Source organism: Pelodiscus sinensis, chromosome 21, assembly GCF_052426305.1.
Source record: "Pelodiscus sinensis isolate ZL-2025 chromosome 21, ASM5242630v1, whole genome shotgun sequence".
Taxonomy (NCBI): Eukaryota; Metazoa; Chordata; order Testudines; family Trionychidae; genus Pelodiscus; species Pelodiscus sinensis.
Genome location: NC_143072.1, coordinates 11,167,939 through 11,184,206, shown reverse-complemented (window position 1 = coordinate 11,184,206; position 16,268 = coordinate 11,167,939). Strand labels below are relative to the sequence as shown.

The window sequence follows — 16,268 nt, the reverse complement described above, 5'->3', positions numbered from 1 at the left end:
TTCAGCTAAGAGCTACACAGTCATCGCTCCGGGAGCTAGAGGAAAACGCTGAGTTAGTAAGAACTTGCGCAAAGTGAATCTACCTGCCAGCGAGGAAAACAAAGCGTTCCCAGTAGAATCATGGAGCTGGCTGTGAAGCAAACTGTTGCCAGTCTGAGGATTGCTTTGGGCTCATTTCATATAAGGCCTGGTGCTCACTGCAAAGCCATCTGTGTGAGCAGCATCCATAGGTCTCCTTGGAGCGGTCAGACACTTTCAATAGGCTAATGGACTATGGCTCTGTGCATGCGTTTCTGACCAATGAGATCTGGGGGCTTGCAGAAAGCCAGTTGTCGCTCCTGCAAAGCACTGTTCACAGAGCTGTCACACTAACAGCGCACGGGAAGAGCCCTAACCCAAGAGGGCGACGCAAAGCAGGATGAAAGGCAGATGGCAGCGTGAGGGGGAGGAAGAGAGAATTCCAGGGGAACGTGTGGCTGGCAGAGGAACGATGAGGAAGGATAGTCATTTTGGATCCCAACATAGGTGGTGGGGGGAGGTAGGGCTAGAGGAGGCAAGCTCCCTAACCCTGCCCCTTCTGCCCAGGCCCCAGCTTCCCAGTACCTGGAGCAGCAGAGGGCGGGTGGGCACTGGGGGACAGCATCACTCCGCCTCCAGTGGGAAAGGCCAGGCTGGCTGTTGCCTTTCCCTGCCTAGGACACCCACCGTCCCCAGATCCCAAACTCACTGTTAAGCAGCCAAAAGAGCCTCCACTCTCCATTGGCCCCCTGCCGTGGGATGTCGTTTTGTTAGGAGGCGGGGGATGGAAGTCTCTCCCTCCTGGAGTCTCAATTCCACCTCAGCTTGGGCCGTTGAACTCCAACGTCCCCGTACGTGTACCCGCACCTACACCAGGCTGGGCAGAAGTGGTCTGCAGGCCGGACACACTTCACCAGTTTGCCCAATGGGCTGCCAGATGCTTTATTTGCCTGCACGCCCACAGACACAGCCACTCACTGTTGACCGTGGATCACGGTTCCCGGCCAACGGAAGAAGGGCCCGGGAGACCACTTCCTGCAGCTCTCATTGGCCGGGAGCGATGATCCACAGCCAACAGGAGCTGCAAGTGGCTATCCCTGCAGACATGCAGGTAAATAAAGCATCCAGCGGCCTGCCAGGGGCTAACCCTGGTGAACCACGTCCGGCTCGCAGGCTGCTTATTGCCCAACCTGACCTACACACACATGGCACGTGCTCGGTCTCACATCCACACCACCACAGACAGAACGGCCGGGGGGCGAGTCACTTGTCCATACCACAGATGGGGAGACAACAACAGGGATATAGCTTCAGCGGCACATGACTAGAAAGCATTGGGGGGAAGCTCCACCCAGAAGGCTGCACTAACACCATGTCTAACTCACGCCAACAACCATTTGATTGCCCTTGAAGTCTGAGGGAGAGGAGACTGCTCAGCATTTCGCCTGGGCATTGCGCAGCCGCAGAGACTTACTTCAGCAGAACAAGTGACAAAACTCTGCCTGGTCCAACATTCAAATTTCCAAATGGGTCCCAGCTTTAACATCTCCAACACCAACACGGAGAAATCCTCTCTCAAAGGCTATTCTAATTAAGGCCTTATACTACACCCATCACCACGGTATGTGAGCCCAACAAATAACAAAAAACAGGTGCACTGCATGCATAGCACCAGAACTACAGCTTAGATATAGAGCGTTCCAGCAGTACAGGCAGTCCCCGGGCTACGTACTTAGGGAAGCTAAGGCAAAGATGGGAGAAAGTGACTTGCCCAAGGTCACCCAGCAGGCCAGTGGCAGGAACAGAAGCCAGGTCTCTTGAATCCCAATCCAATGCTCTGCCTACAAGGTGTCTCTACAATACAGAGGCATCCACAGGCAGATTCGTGTCGCTCTTTGGAGCTGCCACAGATGGTGCTGCTCCATGGAAGGCCCAGATGCGACTCCTAGTTCCTGGGCGCTGCGGTAATGCGTGGCTGTGACTGTCGTTTCGCTCACTGCGCTGCGCTCACACGGCCCAGCCTCCTCGGGATTCCAGCCAGGGACAACCTTGTGTGCTCCACCTGAGTGAACTGCAAACTTGCAACCCTCTGCTCCGTCAGCACCGAGACAGAGCTCAGGCGGACACATGCGACCTCTGCCCACTATCAAAGGTGGCTGGGTTTCCGGTTCATTAGCAAGTGAAAGGCCAGGCCTGGACGAGTGTGTCTAATGACTGTTTCACTCTGATTGCTAGAGCCAGGGGAGTGCTTGGCAAACAGATTCCTTTCAGCAGGATCCATTCAAGTGCAGGACAAGCCTCCCACTTCTGACCCAGCTCACGTGAGGTTAATTACACAGTACCAAAGGCTAAGTGTGCTACTGTTTGTTACTGCCTCAGGACAAGAACCACCACACCCAGCTCCCCTCTCCATAATCAATTTCCCCCATGCAGGACTCTCTCCTGGCAGCTTCTGCCTAGCTTGTCTCCTGGGAGCAAAAGCAGCCTGTGTTTATCCAAGCCGATGCGTGACCCTTTCAGGAGGAGAATCCCACCTGGAGCTGCTCTGGAGCAGGGGAGGACTCAGCAGAGCTGCGGAGTGGCCTAGCTGCAATTAACATGTGTCTGATACTAAACTGAGGCGTGCTCTGGGGCACACACCAATAGGAGGCTGTACGGCTGGTGCAGCAGTATGTGGCGGGCCACAGAGATGGACCACTCAACAGGACTTAGTGAAACTGAAGGGCAAAGCTCTTTTTGAAGCGGAGTTGGGATATTTTACAAAGTACTGGATTGCCCAGGGTCATAAAATAAAAGTGGCCTTCCCGGGCAGAGGGATCATGAAAGAGACAGTAACATACGAGGGATTCTAGAGCCCGGGACAATGTCCCTTTTACTAAGGGAAGAACCTGGCAGCAAGCTGGCAGGGAAGTAACTGTGGCCAAGTGACCCAGGCCTTTCTGATTTGCCTCTAGGCTTAGGGCTGCAAGCACCTAGCAGAGCGACTAGCCACGGTCTTGCCCCAGCACAGACCACGATTCCGGTGGCTCCAGTTACTTCTTGCCAGCTGCAAGCGAGTGGGGTTGCTTACCAAGCTGTCCAGCCCTCCTCCCAGGAGGTCCACTGCACCCATCTGCATGGAGGATACTTGGGGCACGTTCACAGGGGGGCCCAGATCAAGGTTCAGAAGGTCACCCAGAAGATCACCCTGCGATGGAATAACCTGAGGCTGCTCCAGGTTTGTCGTGGCAGCGGGTCCCACTGGGCTGTCGCCTGCATCGGTGCTGCAGGGGGAGAGAAGCCAAAAGGTTAGTCACCTTCACTACGGACTTTGGAGCACCAGGGAAAAACAAGGCTCAAACGGGTGACTCAGGAGCAGCAGCCAAGCGATTCTAAGTAGCCGTGTCCCTTCCTGACCGCTGACAACCCAATTGTGTTACAATCCCAATTGGCAGTGGGATTCAGAACAGGCCATGAGATCAAAGGAACCGCCCAAGGATATTACTTCACCCACTTCCTCTAACATCCTGGGACCAAGCTGGCTACAGCCATGCTGCAAGCTTGTACTGCCACAGCCTTTTGGGTGAACCCATTTTCTGCAGCCGGCTGGACACAGGAACTGAGCAAGTCCTCTTCCTGCTGTATTACGGCAGGTGTAATTGGCGCTTGCATAGAAGTTCCTTGGAATTTGCATACTGATAAGGGTGCTCTCTTGTAGGGGCTCGAGCACCCCGACCCTCCTCTTTATCCAGTCTTGGTTACGCCAGAGAGCACAGGGGGAGTTTTAGAACTAGACTGTGTATGTGCTGCTGGCAGCTGAGGCGTATGAAGGACACAGAAAATGTACCACAGAATGGGAGAGTCCGTTCCCAGCCAGTGAAGAAGAGAGACTGAAAGTTTCTTTGCATTAAAGGTTCTAGATTAGTAAGTGTTAATTATCCATTTTCCTTTCTGCCTCTCCCGTCAGCAGTGGAACTCTCTCGCCTACTGTCTGTGCTGCACATTGTTGTTGGGCGAAGTGTTTTTAATCAGCCAGCAGAATCCCAGAGCCCCATAGCTCCCACCAAGAGTGAACTGTGGGATCAGGCTGGGTTTAAAACCTCAACAAAGCAATTCTAATTCTCTCTCACACACACCCTTCCTCTCCCATGTACGCAGGCTCCTAGCACTCCAGCTCCTCTCCACATGCACATCCTCACATTCTGCTAGCGGGGACTGCCAAGCAATTTTCTTTAGGGGTGTCCAACTGCCCTATAACCCCAGAGAAATTCCCAGGATAGAACGCAGATCAATTGGGCTCATGTTAATGCACCATAACGTCCCATTTGCAAAACATCTCCTCACACAGGACTTTTTCCTTACAAGGTTTTTGTTCACGACTTGAGATTTTCCTCCAAGACTCAAAGGAACCGAGGACACAGAGCCAGGCTATAATGATGCTGTTCTTTCCTTGCCCTGAAACTACAAGAGGGTTCCTTTTTCCAAAAGTGCTGCCTGAATGGCTACATTTGGCACCAGCATAGCTCCTGGGGTCCTGTGTCTTAGTCTAACCAGCCACTCTCTAGCTGCCTCTGCTTGCACTGCTCCCAGAGCAGAACAGCAGCCAGAACTTGGAGCCCTGGTGATCGCCTGCCCTCCCAGTCTGAGCCTCCTGCCTGCAGTGGCATAGAAAGGAGGTGGGAGAAACAGTGCAGACAACTTCCTGGACACCAGGGCTATGTCTAGACTGGCATGATTTTCCGCAAATGCTTTTAATGGAAAAGTTTTTCCATTAAAAGCATTTGCGGAAAAGAGTGTCTAGGTTGGCACGGATGCTTTTCCGCAAAAGCACTTTTTGCAGAAAAGCGTCCGTGCCAATCAGGACGCGGTTTTGCGCAAGAAAGCCCCGATTGCCATTTTCATGATCGGGGCTTTTTTGCACAAAACAATTCCACGTTATCTACACTGGCCCTCTTGCACAAAAGCATTTGCACAAGAGGGCTTTTGCCCGAACGGGAGCAGCACAGTATTTCCGCAAAAGCACTGACAGTCTTACATGAGATCATCAATGTTCTTGCGGAAATTCAAGCGGCCAGTGTAGACAGCTGGCAAGTGCTTTTGCGGAAAAACTTGCCAGTCTAGACACAGCCCAGGGGTTCTCCACAACTCCCCCCTCAGGCTCTAGGGATTTTCTCCAGGAGGCCTTTGGTGCTCACGCAAAGTGGTGGAGCAGGACCAGAAACACCTGACCAGCTGTGAGCTGTTCACAACATGGCTGAGTGCTGCCCAGCAGCTGAGAGCAGGAACACAGACAAAAGCCAGCACAGTGCTCTGTTCATGCAACAAGATACCCTCCCCCCTGCTGACCACAGCTATTACTGATTTCTTCAAGGACTATGCTCCCAGATCTCTCAGCACCAGCTAGTGCTGCCCATCCAATCAGGACCAGCCAATCAGAGTAGAATCCTGGCCTATTATAAGAGGACACACTGCTCCCGGAGAGCAAGATCCCATCCAAGCTACTGGGTGAAAAGCTCGTCCCCCTTAGCTTATCCAAACAAACAGGTTTTCCAGTGTTCCCCACGAATCCACTCCCCGCAGCAGTGCCACAGGCAGGCTGCTTGTGCTGAAGGCATGACTGAAGGTGGCCATCTGGCTCACAGCAGCAATGCTGCACAGGAGGCCTTTGATACGCGCAATCGATCTGTCTGTCGGCTGGGAGCAAGGGAGAGCATCTAGCACGGGATTGGGGTAGGCGGAAGGCAAGCGAAGGGGGCATGGTTTGCCCTGCAACACCGGCACTCACTACTCATTTAAGAAGAGTGCCCGAGTCCCAGTACCAGAATTTAAGGGGCTTCTCATATTTTTCATTCCCCCTTTTTTCTCAGTGCAGCAGCGGCAGCCAGAGCCAGTGTTGGCCCAGGCAGCAGGTAATTAAGGAAAAGATGATGGAGCCCTGCAGAGCTATCCAAGCAAGCGATGTGAGAGGAGCAGAGTGGACGGGCTGGCTGAGCAGCAGCTGACCATGGCACGTGAGTGCTCAGTGACGAGAGAACTCCTGAAGTGGTCAGACAAGGAAGAGCTGTCAGCTGCTGCGAGGATGTGAAATGCACGGCACAGGGGTGAGAGAGCCAACCTTTAGAACACTGGTGGCCACAGAGAGTCAAAACAGTGGCGGGAAAAGTACAAAAAAAAGCCCCCCAGAACAGAATTGTCGAGCAAACAAACACATTTTTTAAAAAGGAGGCTGCCCCTTTAAGACGGCCACCATCTCGGGCACCATTTTTAAAACCCCACAGCTTCAACCCAGTAAGCAAAGGGAAGCTGGGGGGGAGGAAGGGGAGAAGGAAGCTGGTGGGCGCTATTGGGTGGGGCGCATGAGCGGCTTCGTGAGCTGCACTTTTGCATGCTGCTCACGAGCCGTGGGTTGGCCATGGATGCTTTAGAGAGCTGCTCAGACTGTGGAGCTGAGAATCTTACAGACCCACCCCCTGCAATGTCGGAGAGCCTGGAATGGGGATGGTACCTGAGCAGTGCAGTCACAGCTTTTGTCTCTCTGCACACTGGTACCAGGCTATCCCGAGAAACACCGATCTGAATGGGCTTGTCGCCGCAGGCCCTGGGCACTAGTGCCAGGCCATGGCTCAGACCAAGGAAAAAAGCAATTCAGCATCCCCAAGTCAGTCGCGTGACAAAGTCCTTTCGCTATTAGAGTAGCAGAATGGATGGAGGGATGGGGCTAGACAACAGCAAAGGAACAATCGCCCATATGATTTATCAGTCAGATGGGCAGGAAATTCAGTGTTCCAGATGGCCCTGCCAGGCTGCCAAGAGGGGAGCTTAGACACTTTACTTCCTGCCACAAGCAAACCTGCAACTGTCATCAGTAGACTTACCAAGCAGAATCAGCCATGGTGACAGAGAGCAGCAACACAGCAAGGATCCCTGTGGCTGGCAACTGGATGCCAGAGTCCCAGACTGCTATCTGGGTGGGCCTCTTTGGCTAGTTCTTTAACCCTAGAGTGGTGTCCAGGGAACAAACTGAACCATCTGGACTGTCACAGGTAGCTCACGCTTTCTGCCATAATTCAGACCTCAACCTGCCTCATGACTCTAGGCCAAACATCTTTATTAATGACCTGGATGAGGGGGTGGATTGCACCCTCAGCAAGTTCACTGATGATACTAAGCTAGGGGGAGAGGCAGATATACTGGAGGGCAGGGATAGGGTCCAGAGTGACCTAGACAGATTAGAAGATTGGACCAAAAGAAATCTGATGAGGTTCAACAAGGAGAAGTGCAGAGTCCTGCCCTTGGGACGAAAGAATCCCAAGCATTGTTACAGGCTGGAGACAGACTGGCTAAGTAGCAGTTCGGCAGAAAAGGACCTGGGGACTATAGTGGATGAGAAGCTGGATATGAGTCAACAGTGTGCTCTTGTAGCCAAGAAAGCTAATGGAATATTAGGGAGCACTGCCGGCAGATGTAGAGAAGTGATTATTCCCCTTTATTCGGCTCTGGTGAGGCCATATCTGGAGTATTGTGTCCAGTTCTGGGCCCCCCACTATAGAAAGGATGTGGATGCATTGGAAAGGGTCCAGCAGAGAGCAACTAAAATGAGGAGGGGGCTGGAGCACATGACCTATGAGGAAAGGCTGAGGGATTTGGGTTTGTTTAGTCTGCAGAAGAGAAGAGTGAGGGGGGATTTGATAGCAGCCTTCAACTTCCTGAAGGGAGGTTCCAAAGAGGATGGAGAGAGGCTGTTCACAGTAGTGACAGATGGTAGAACAAGGAGCAATGGTCTCAAGTTGCGGTGGGGGAGGTCTAGGTTGGATATTAGGAAAAACTATTTCCCTTGGAGGGTGGTGAAGCACTGGGCTGGGTTCCCTAGGGAGGGGGTGGAGTCTCCATCCCTAGAGGTGTTTAAGTCTCGGCTTGACAAAGCCCTGGCCGGGTTGATTTAGTTGGGATTGGTCCTGCCTTGGGCAGGGGGCTGGACTTGATGACCTTCTGAGGTCTCTTCCAACTCTATAATTCTGCATGGGCCTGACCCTTTTCTCCAGGCTCCCTGCTTTCAAAGATCCCGAGCATCAGCAAGAGCTCTTCAGCCGTTTCTCCCACTGTGCGCTCCCCACTGTGGGAGAGGTCAACTGTGTACCTGGCCGTGGGAGAAGGGAGACATTTTCCATGTAGCCAAGTCCTGCATTTCCCAAAAACCTCTCGCACCATCCCAGAAACACACACCTCCCAAGGCAGTGTGCGCATCAGCTGCTTTTCTCCTCTTGCCAGCCCTACACCGCTTCAAAGCTTTTATTTCTCCAGCCCCTCTATCAGACTCTCCTCCCTGTGTCACTCCAAAAGCGGCGCAGAATTCTCTTTTCCCCTACCACACACCTAACAGACTCATCTCTGTGCTGCTTCCTATCTCCTTTGTGGTTTCCAACACGCTAGCCACTAGCCATGTGTGGCTACTTGGCCAGTTGAGCGTGGCTAGGTCGCTACAGCAGTAGCCCCTCTAGTAGCTACTGCTTCAGAACTGGTTGGACATCGCGGGTCTAGAAGCTCAGAAGCTACAACTAGGGTAAGAGCCTTGTATGGGACAGGCTCGGAGATGGCTCGCTGAATGATCTGCACAAACCTCTGGAATTGGGAAGATCTGGCTTTTGTAGCAGACCCTGGCATCTTTTCAGTTTCTTAGGAGGGAAGAAAACCACAGCTCTCCAACACCCTCCCTGGTGGCTCCTGGCTTACCTTCCATGGTGAATTGGCAAGTGTTTGCGGTGGATCCCATGGCTGCCCTCCACAAAAGCATTGGGGGGCTTGTGATACACAGACGCCAGTGACCCGATGTGGCAGATCAGCTCATCCAGCAGAGTCGGCTCGATCAGGTCAGTCTCCTCCGAAATCAGAGGCTTTTCCGATAAGACCACTTCTTTGGCAGTCACGGGGTCCGTGGAGAGAAGGCGCCAGTAGATATAGCCACGATCCCGCAGGTCTGGGTTGTCCGAATCCTAAGATAAAACTCTGCATTTCTCTAGTGGCTGACCAAGTTTGACTGCTCCAACTATAGCCTGCTTCTACTGTCCTTCATTTAAAACACTTGTTGGAAGAGCAGCGTTGGCCAGGAGACAGATGCTAGAGAGACTGCTATTCCTTGGCAATCAGTCACCTTACTAGAAAAATCCCAGGGTCTTACCCTTTGTGCTCATTCCCAAACACAGCTAATCTGGGTGGTCAGAGAGGAAAACCCTAGACTTACATTTAGTAAAATTTAAAAAGGGTTCAACTCCTCAAGGTTACTAAGCACAGAAGCTGATGTAATTTCAAATGTGATCTTCAAAATGTCCTGAAAGACGCAGTGTAGCCAGAAGGATGGGGAAGGGGATCAAATTGACTCCTTCAGCCACTACGTATCATGAAAGACAATAGCCAAAGATTTCTGGAAATGTGTCTCATTCAAGGGCACTGGAGGGACAAGACACACAACGTTGCAATATGGGGCTGGTTTGCCTTTCATCATTTACAGTTTTATGCCGGGAAGGTCTCGTTTACTCCTCCACTTTGTTAATAAGACAGATACGAAGAGACACAAACTGAATTGACTGTTATGGCTTTCTTCCATTCCCAGGCCTCCAGCTGTTAACATCTTTGTTTTATTGGAGATAATTCTTCCCTAGCATGAAATCTCCATTCCCTTTTCAAATAAAAGCTCTCCTTAAAAAATCAAAGCAAACAGATGCCGTCTACTCAACACCCAGGCTGGGAGTAGCAGCGAAAGATGGATGAGCCTAAACATTTTCTCACTCACTACATCTCCTCACCCCCCCAGCGTCCTCCTCCTCCAGCTCTGTGATGCCAGGTGTCCAAGTTGCAATAGCCCCCTGTGATACCAGGGTTCAGAACTTTCTCCCGCTTGGAACACACGAGCGGCCATTTGTAAGACGACTGAGCTGGCTAACCCCGTTCCACTTGCTGTGCTCTAGCAGTGATCTCAAGTCGTCAGAGGCCAATTGCTCATGCCTCTCATCGCGGCACCTTGCCTGGTGAGCTGCTACACCTAAGGGGGGGATCTTTTTTAAACCCTCTTGACCCCCATCAAGAGACACTAACTCATCCAACCTACCAGTTGCCTGCTTACGGTCAAGCAGGGCCTTTGAGGGCAGATGGAGGGGATGATCACTTGCTCCAAACTGCCTTTCAATACAAGACAAGTCAGAACTCTGCTTCCTAAGAAGCCTTCCTGTCGGCAACACAACTAGGGGAGTTTGACCTGGTAAAGGGCAAACTCAGATTTTCCTCTCCGCTTCCCTTTCCTGCCCTCTCCATGAAACACAAGCAGAGACCAACGATGTCTTCTACCCAGAGAAGAGAAGCATGCTCATTCGCTCACGCTCAACTGGAAACTAGGGAGCTGCACCTATGAAAGCGAGCGCAGAACAGTGACACGGCCCTGGGCGCGCAATGCCTGGCTAATCACATGAAAACACAATAAACCAGACTCGATGGAGGTGTGTGAAATAAGCCTATTAGAATCCTGGCCTGTTTTGAGACTCGGCAGGCAGAGCACATCTTCAGCAGGCCCCCTCTGTAACCATGCCTAGGCCTTCCCCTGCAGGCCACTTCATAGCCTGTCCAATAGCAACTTCATCTTCACTGCCATGTAAACTCTGAAGCCAACTTCTTTCCCCCACCTTCCAATAGCTCCCTACACATCCAGGAAAGACTTCTAAATGGCAACAGACCCACGCTCGTGACCTTTGAAAAGAGGCTCAGGGGCTGGATACAGCCCCTGGCTTGCCTGGATTCTGGACCCCAAGGCTTGGGGCTCTCCCCGCCCAGCAACAGAGAGCCCCACCACTTTGGTGTGCAAGGAGAACGTGGGGAGAGTCTTTCTGCTTCTAAGTCAGTGGCCACAGGCCAGCGAGGCGTGTTTTTGTGCAGCCCCTGACTGATATTTCTGTGGGTCAGTGACCCCCAACTCAAAAAAGGTTCCTGCCCGTTTTACAGCAAGGGTGACTAGTAGATGTTGTTTCAGACAGTTCTGAAATAGCAAAACAGAAGCAAACAATTGCAGGGCCCTGTTATGAAGCCCTCCCCTGAAATGCTGCTCAGGAGAAACTAGGTGTGCACGGCGACATCTTGAGTTGGTGCACAACACCGAACGGCCTGCGTGCGCGGGGCCCTGGCAGCACGGCTTCCCAGCACCTTGCCTCCCGGGAAAGCTCAGCTTACCTGCGTGGCCAGGCTCAGGACCTGCTGGACCAGCTCCTGTGTTTCTGAGGGTTTCTTTAAGAACAACTTGACTATTGCAGTCAGCAGGGTGAGCTGCACCTAAGACCAAGCAGCAACACAGCAAGAGATTCAATGAGCCGCACTGGCATTGGTGCCTGTCCCCTCTCCCCCGCCACTTGAGCTCCAGCATGGGGGTTAGTACATAGCTACGGGAGTCCTCCATGCACATCAGGATCGTGATTGCTCAGTTTACTGTTTTACTGCCATTGTCGGCAACTAGCAGCAGCTAACAGCAAAACAAATGATACACAGATTTGGATCTTGCCTTCCCATATTAGCTTCTTACCCCAATTGGTTTTAGCAGCTTGTCCTTTGTAAGTCCATGGCCCTAACCGTGTATTCATTTCACCAGCCATGTGAAACATGCTGTTAGGGCAGCCACACCACCAGCACAGGTTATCCTAGAGCAGTGGTCTCCACAACCTTTTTACACCCAAGATCACTTTTTAAATCTCAGAACAGGTGAAGATCTACCACCCCGCCCCTTCCTTGAAGCCCTATTCTCTCTATTCTCCTCCTGTCCATCACTTGCTATACCCAGCCCTTACTTACACACTCTGATAAACAGTTTATTTTTAAATTATGTGATATATAAAATTAAAATCACGTGTTTATAGTTAGGAAATAAATGGTCTGTTTTTTATTCATGCTATTTAAATCTAAAATGAAGCATTTATAATTATACATATTGTGGGGACAGAGTTCTGCGGCTGGGGGCAGGGGAGAGGGAACAGGGTGCTGGGAGGGCAGGGAACAGGGTTCAGCAGCAGGGGACAGAATGGCAGTGGGGACAGAGTTCGAGGAGTGGGGACGGGGATAGAGACAGAGTTCTATAGCTGGGAACAGGAGAGTGGGGACAGAGTTCTGTGGCTGAGGACAGCGTTCGGGGAGTGGGGACAGCATTCTGTGGATGGGGATAGCGTTCTGTAGCTGGGGTGCCAGTGGAGGCAGAAAGTCCCCTGCATCTGCCTCCTCCCAGGATTCCTCTCCCCCCGCCCCCCGAGGGAAACCAGCACGCACCTGTCCCGGGGCCGACCCCCCCACCCCGGCACAGGGAAACCCTGTGCGCGCCTGCCCCAGGGCCGACCCCGCGCGTGCCTCCCTCGAAGCTGACTCACCTCTCCTGTGCAGTGCAGGGAGCCGATGCTCCCTCCCGCAGTACACCCGGCAGAGCAGCTAGCGCACTTCTGGAATTGCCAGAGGTGGCGCTAAGCTGCGGGACTTCTGTCCATCCCCGGGAAGGCGACACTACCTCCATTTTCACTTGAAGTAAGTAGTGGGGCTTCTCGGGGGTGGGAGGGAAATGGGGGCGGGCGGACAGGACGCCTCGTGATCGACCTGTTGGTGACCATGGTCCTAGAGTGTACCCCAGCACAGGCGGCTCATACCACAGACAGTGGGGCACTTATTTTAAGACCTAGCAAGCTACTGTGCATAAGGCTTCTCCTTTGCTCAGTGCAATTTCCACCTGTCTGATGCATTGTTCACTATTCTAGGAAGAAGCAAAAACCCTTAAATCACCCGCCAGACAGCTGAGAAGATTTTATTCCAGCTTCAGATTGAGGGGTTCCTACCTATTCAAATGGGACACAAAGGGCTAGTTGAAAATTCTCCACCAAACTTGTTTGACAGAAAATTGGGGTTTTGTCTAAAGACAAAACTGGCTCAAAAAGTATCTGCTTTCCACAGAACAGTTTGATTTTTGTCACAAAACCAGTGTCAATAGGTTGATTTGGAGATGCTGCTATAGTGCCTAATGGGAGCTCTCGTTTGGTTGCCTCATGTTCCCATTCTCCTCTGTGGGCTGGGCTCAGTGGCCAGACTACATCTCCCATGGTGCACCACATATCCCCCCCCCCCTCCAGGGAGTGGACAGAGGTGCCTTCTGGGAGATAGGAAAGACTAGCCTACAGATGTACACATCCTGCAAAGGAAAGCACCAGCATTCCCAAATCCAAGTGTTTTGATTTTGGAATTTTAGCCCCTACAAAATCGGTTTTCTGAGGGGGCAAAACATTTCCCATCCAACTCCACCAGCCCTACCTGTGCAGACTGCATGAGCACCCGAGGAAGGGGATGGTGAGCAGTTGTACCTGGGTGCTTTCATCATGGAAGCCTTCCAAGAAGCTCTCCAGCAGTTCATCCGCGTTGTCGATTCTCTCTGCGTATTCGCCCACTATCCAGATCATGGCAGCCCTGGCATCTGGCTCGTCCAGGGAGTCGAGGTTCTCGCATAGCGTGGCAATGATGCTCTCATACCTGATTTATCAGAGCACTGAGTTATCAAATCATGGTGAAACTCCAGCCTCATTCACAGTGGGCGGTCAGTGGCAAAGCCCCTGGGCCAAGTCAAAACGACTTCCATTTTTATGGGCAATGAGACACATAACAAGAAGACTAATTTCCAGGAAAAAAAAGCACTTCTGTGCACTCCCCTGCCAAAGGGGAGAGCGTCAAAGTAGCTACATTTCAAAGGCTTCTCAAGAGCTTTGTAATTCTCTTCCTCTTCGCAGCAACACTGCAAGAGAAACTCCAGGCAGAGGTGCCTCAATTTGTCTCTTGAAAACAGGATCTGAGATTCAAAATCTCACATCAGCTGAATCACTCCCCTTGAGCCTGTATCAGATTCTGCATTTTCCCTGGCAGCCCCCCTTCCTCACTGGAAATTCCAACCTGTGTATTAAGCACCCATGCCCCCCAGGGGTAGCAGTGGAATGGCCACTGGCGTGAGCCTAGGTTTAACATTTTGTAAGCACTTTCCCATGCTCTCCTGATTACCCTGATGGCGTGGCGGGCATATACCCTGGCAGTCACAACAGGATCTGCTATAGAACCCTGAAGAGGTTCAACCATTAGTATCTACTCATCCCGGAGACTCTGCTGAAAGACACTGATGCTTTATCTGCATGGACAAGAGTCCCTCACACACAAGAGCTGGAAGGGGGCACTGGCCCTCTCTGTGAAAGCAGGTTGCTTTCCTTTGGACAGTAGGCCTGCAGGATTTGCACATACTTGTTGGGATACTTGCGGAAGATGTCCCTGATGACAACAATGGCCTCTTGGACAACGTAGTTGACTTTGGTTTGGATGAGGTCGAGTAGCGTGCTCACGCAGCGCTCTGCAGATTGCTGAGGAGAGGAGAGAAGCGGGACAGTTATCCTACAGCTACCATTTTGGACAAGCACTTCTGCCCAGCACATTGCGTGTAACTGGAGTACCAGGCACCGAAAGCAGGGGCAAGAAAATGAGGCTGGTCTCTCAAGGTAACTAGATCTTAGAGGGATCGCTGTGTTTGTCTGTGTCTGAAAGCCAACAAGGAGTCTTGTAGCACCTTAAAGGTTGACATTCATTTGGGCACGAGCTTTCGTGGGTAAACCCCACTTTGCCAGATGCACAGAGTGGGGGAAACAGAGGTTGGGATACACATGTACTAACACTGCAAAAGAATTCTTTGGCTATGCTAATACATATATAAATTCCAACCTCTGACTCCTTGTTGGTCTGGCAAAGTGGGTTAGTAGTCATGCCCCAGACTGGGACTCCACAGAAGAGCAGCAAGGGGCCCCTAGAATGCTCTCCGGGTCACATGGAGACCCTGGAAACTGGAGCTGCAGTCATTAGGATAGAGGAGCTAAAGGGCTTGGAGGCAGCAGGATGCCACAAAAGAGTGAAGTGGCTGAGACACCGGAGGGACTGAAACACAGCCAGCAAACTGGGCACTAGCAGAGCATGTGATGCCTCATTACACAGCAGGTGATTAATGGGAGGAACAGATTGCTCAAGGCAGTACATACGCAGCCCCCATCAATCACTTCGGAAAGCATTCGGTGAGGATACATCCCGTCCCTCCCCCAGGTGGATGTGAGAGCGGCAGAGCATTGGGGGAGGGTGGAAGAGGTTAAAATCAGGGAAAATTGGCAGCTCAGTCTGAGAATGGGCATAAATCTCGCAGACACACCTCAGCCTGACCCACAGCCCTGACTTGGGCAGAGCACAGAATGCCTCACCCATGCCCCATTCACCTCCGCATGCCTGTGCTGACAGAAGATCTAGAAATTCCCAGCAACAGACGCCTGCCGAATACCAACCTCCCCTCTTCACTACATTAGGTCTGCTTACTATTGCTCGATACGTACCATGCTATTACGATGGCAGGGAAAAAGCCATCTGAGTTCATGTCATTTAAAGGCATCAGCCTTGATTACAGGCTGCTCCGCTCTCTTCTCTCGCTTGACAAAACAGCATTTGAAGCCTGTCAGCTACCAGCTTACAAGTCTCAGGCAGGCAGACCTTTGGCACAAGGCAGGGCCGGGAGATCTCAGCAAGGCCCCTGGGGCCAGAGACCATTATCAGCAGCTAAGTAGCTGTGCGGGGTTGGGCTAGTTCCCCTCCTGGTGGATACCGGGCAGTTCCGAAGCTGCACACTCAGCTCCACGCCCCAGGAACAAAGACTTCTCTTCATTATTACTTACATGATCTTACAGAGACATGGGCTACATTTGGGGACGTTCCATGGCCTTTTGTTACATGGGTCAGACTGGGATGTAAAATCTCACTGAATCAGTTAACTGGTTAAACAGGGTGGGGTGCTCCAGCTTAGCTAGGTTGGAGCACTCCCTGCCCGCGGGCTGGCTGCTCCGGCCAGGACAGAGGCTCGCTGCAGGTGAGGGACTAGCCTGGCCAGGGGCCCGCCATGGTTCCATCTGGTGTTGGAATCTATGAAGTTTTCCCTAAATTACCACCTTTCCAAAATATTCTTTACAAACCAAAGTACAACTATTGAGTTGAGCAAGCCTGAACATGAAACTGACAGCTTACACTGTCCAAGCACTAAGGCATGCCAACAGGACACAGGAAAAACAAGTTATTATTTGCAACTCTTGCCCTGTGAACGCTGCGGTACAGCCCGTTACACCAGGGATAAGGTTCCTTGTTGCAATGTCTAATTTTTGCGTGAGTGTCCCTTTGAAGAGGTACAGCCACATGGGGATCTGTGCAGT

The 16,268-nt window shown here is 51.9% G+C and overlaps 1 protein-coding gene across 3 annotated transcripts in view; it reads right to left on the bottom strand.

Moving 5' to 3' along the window:
* Positions 1 to 16,268, bottom strand: part of AP2B1 (adaptor related protein complex 2 subunit beta 1) — a 103,691-nt gene that overhangs the window by 47,870 nt on the left and 39,553 nt on the right. For all 3 annotated transcript variants that reach the window (XM_089772151.1, XM_075905003.2, XM_075905002.2), the window contains exons 10-14: positions 14,281 to 14,396; positions 13,362 to 13,527; positions 11,209 to 11,307; positions 8,728 to 8,987; positions 3,089 to 3,281 (exon numbers count right to left, since the gene is read on the bottom strand). In XM_089772151.1, coding sequence (XP_089628277.1) covers positions 3,089 to 3,281; positions 8,728 to 8,987; positions 11,209 to 11,307; positions 13,362 to 13,527; positions 14,281 to 14,396 — 834 coding nt within the window. The remainder of the gene's footprint in view (positions 1 to 3,088; positions 3,282 to 8,727; positions 8,988 to 11,208; positions 11,308 to 13,361; positions 13,528 to 14,280; positions 14,397 to 16,268) is intronic.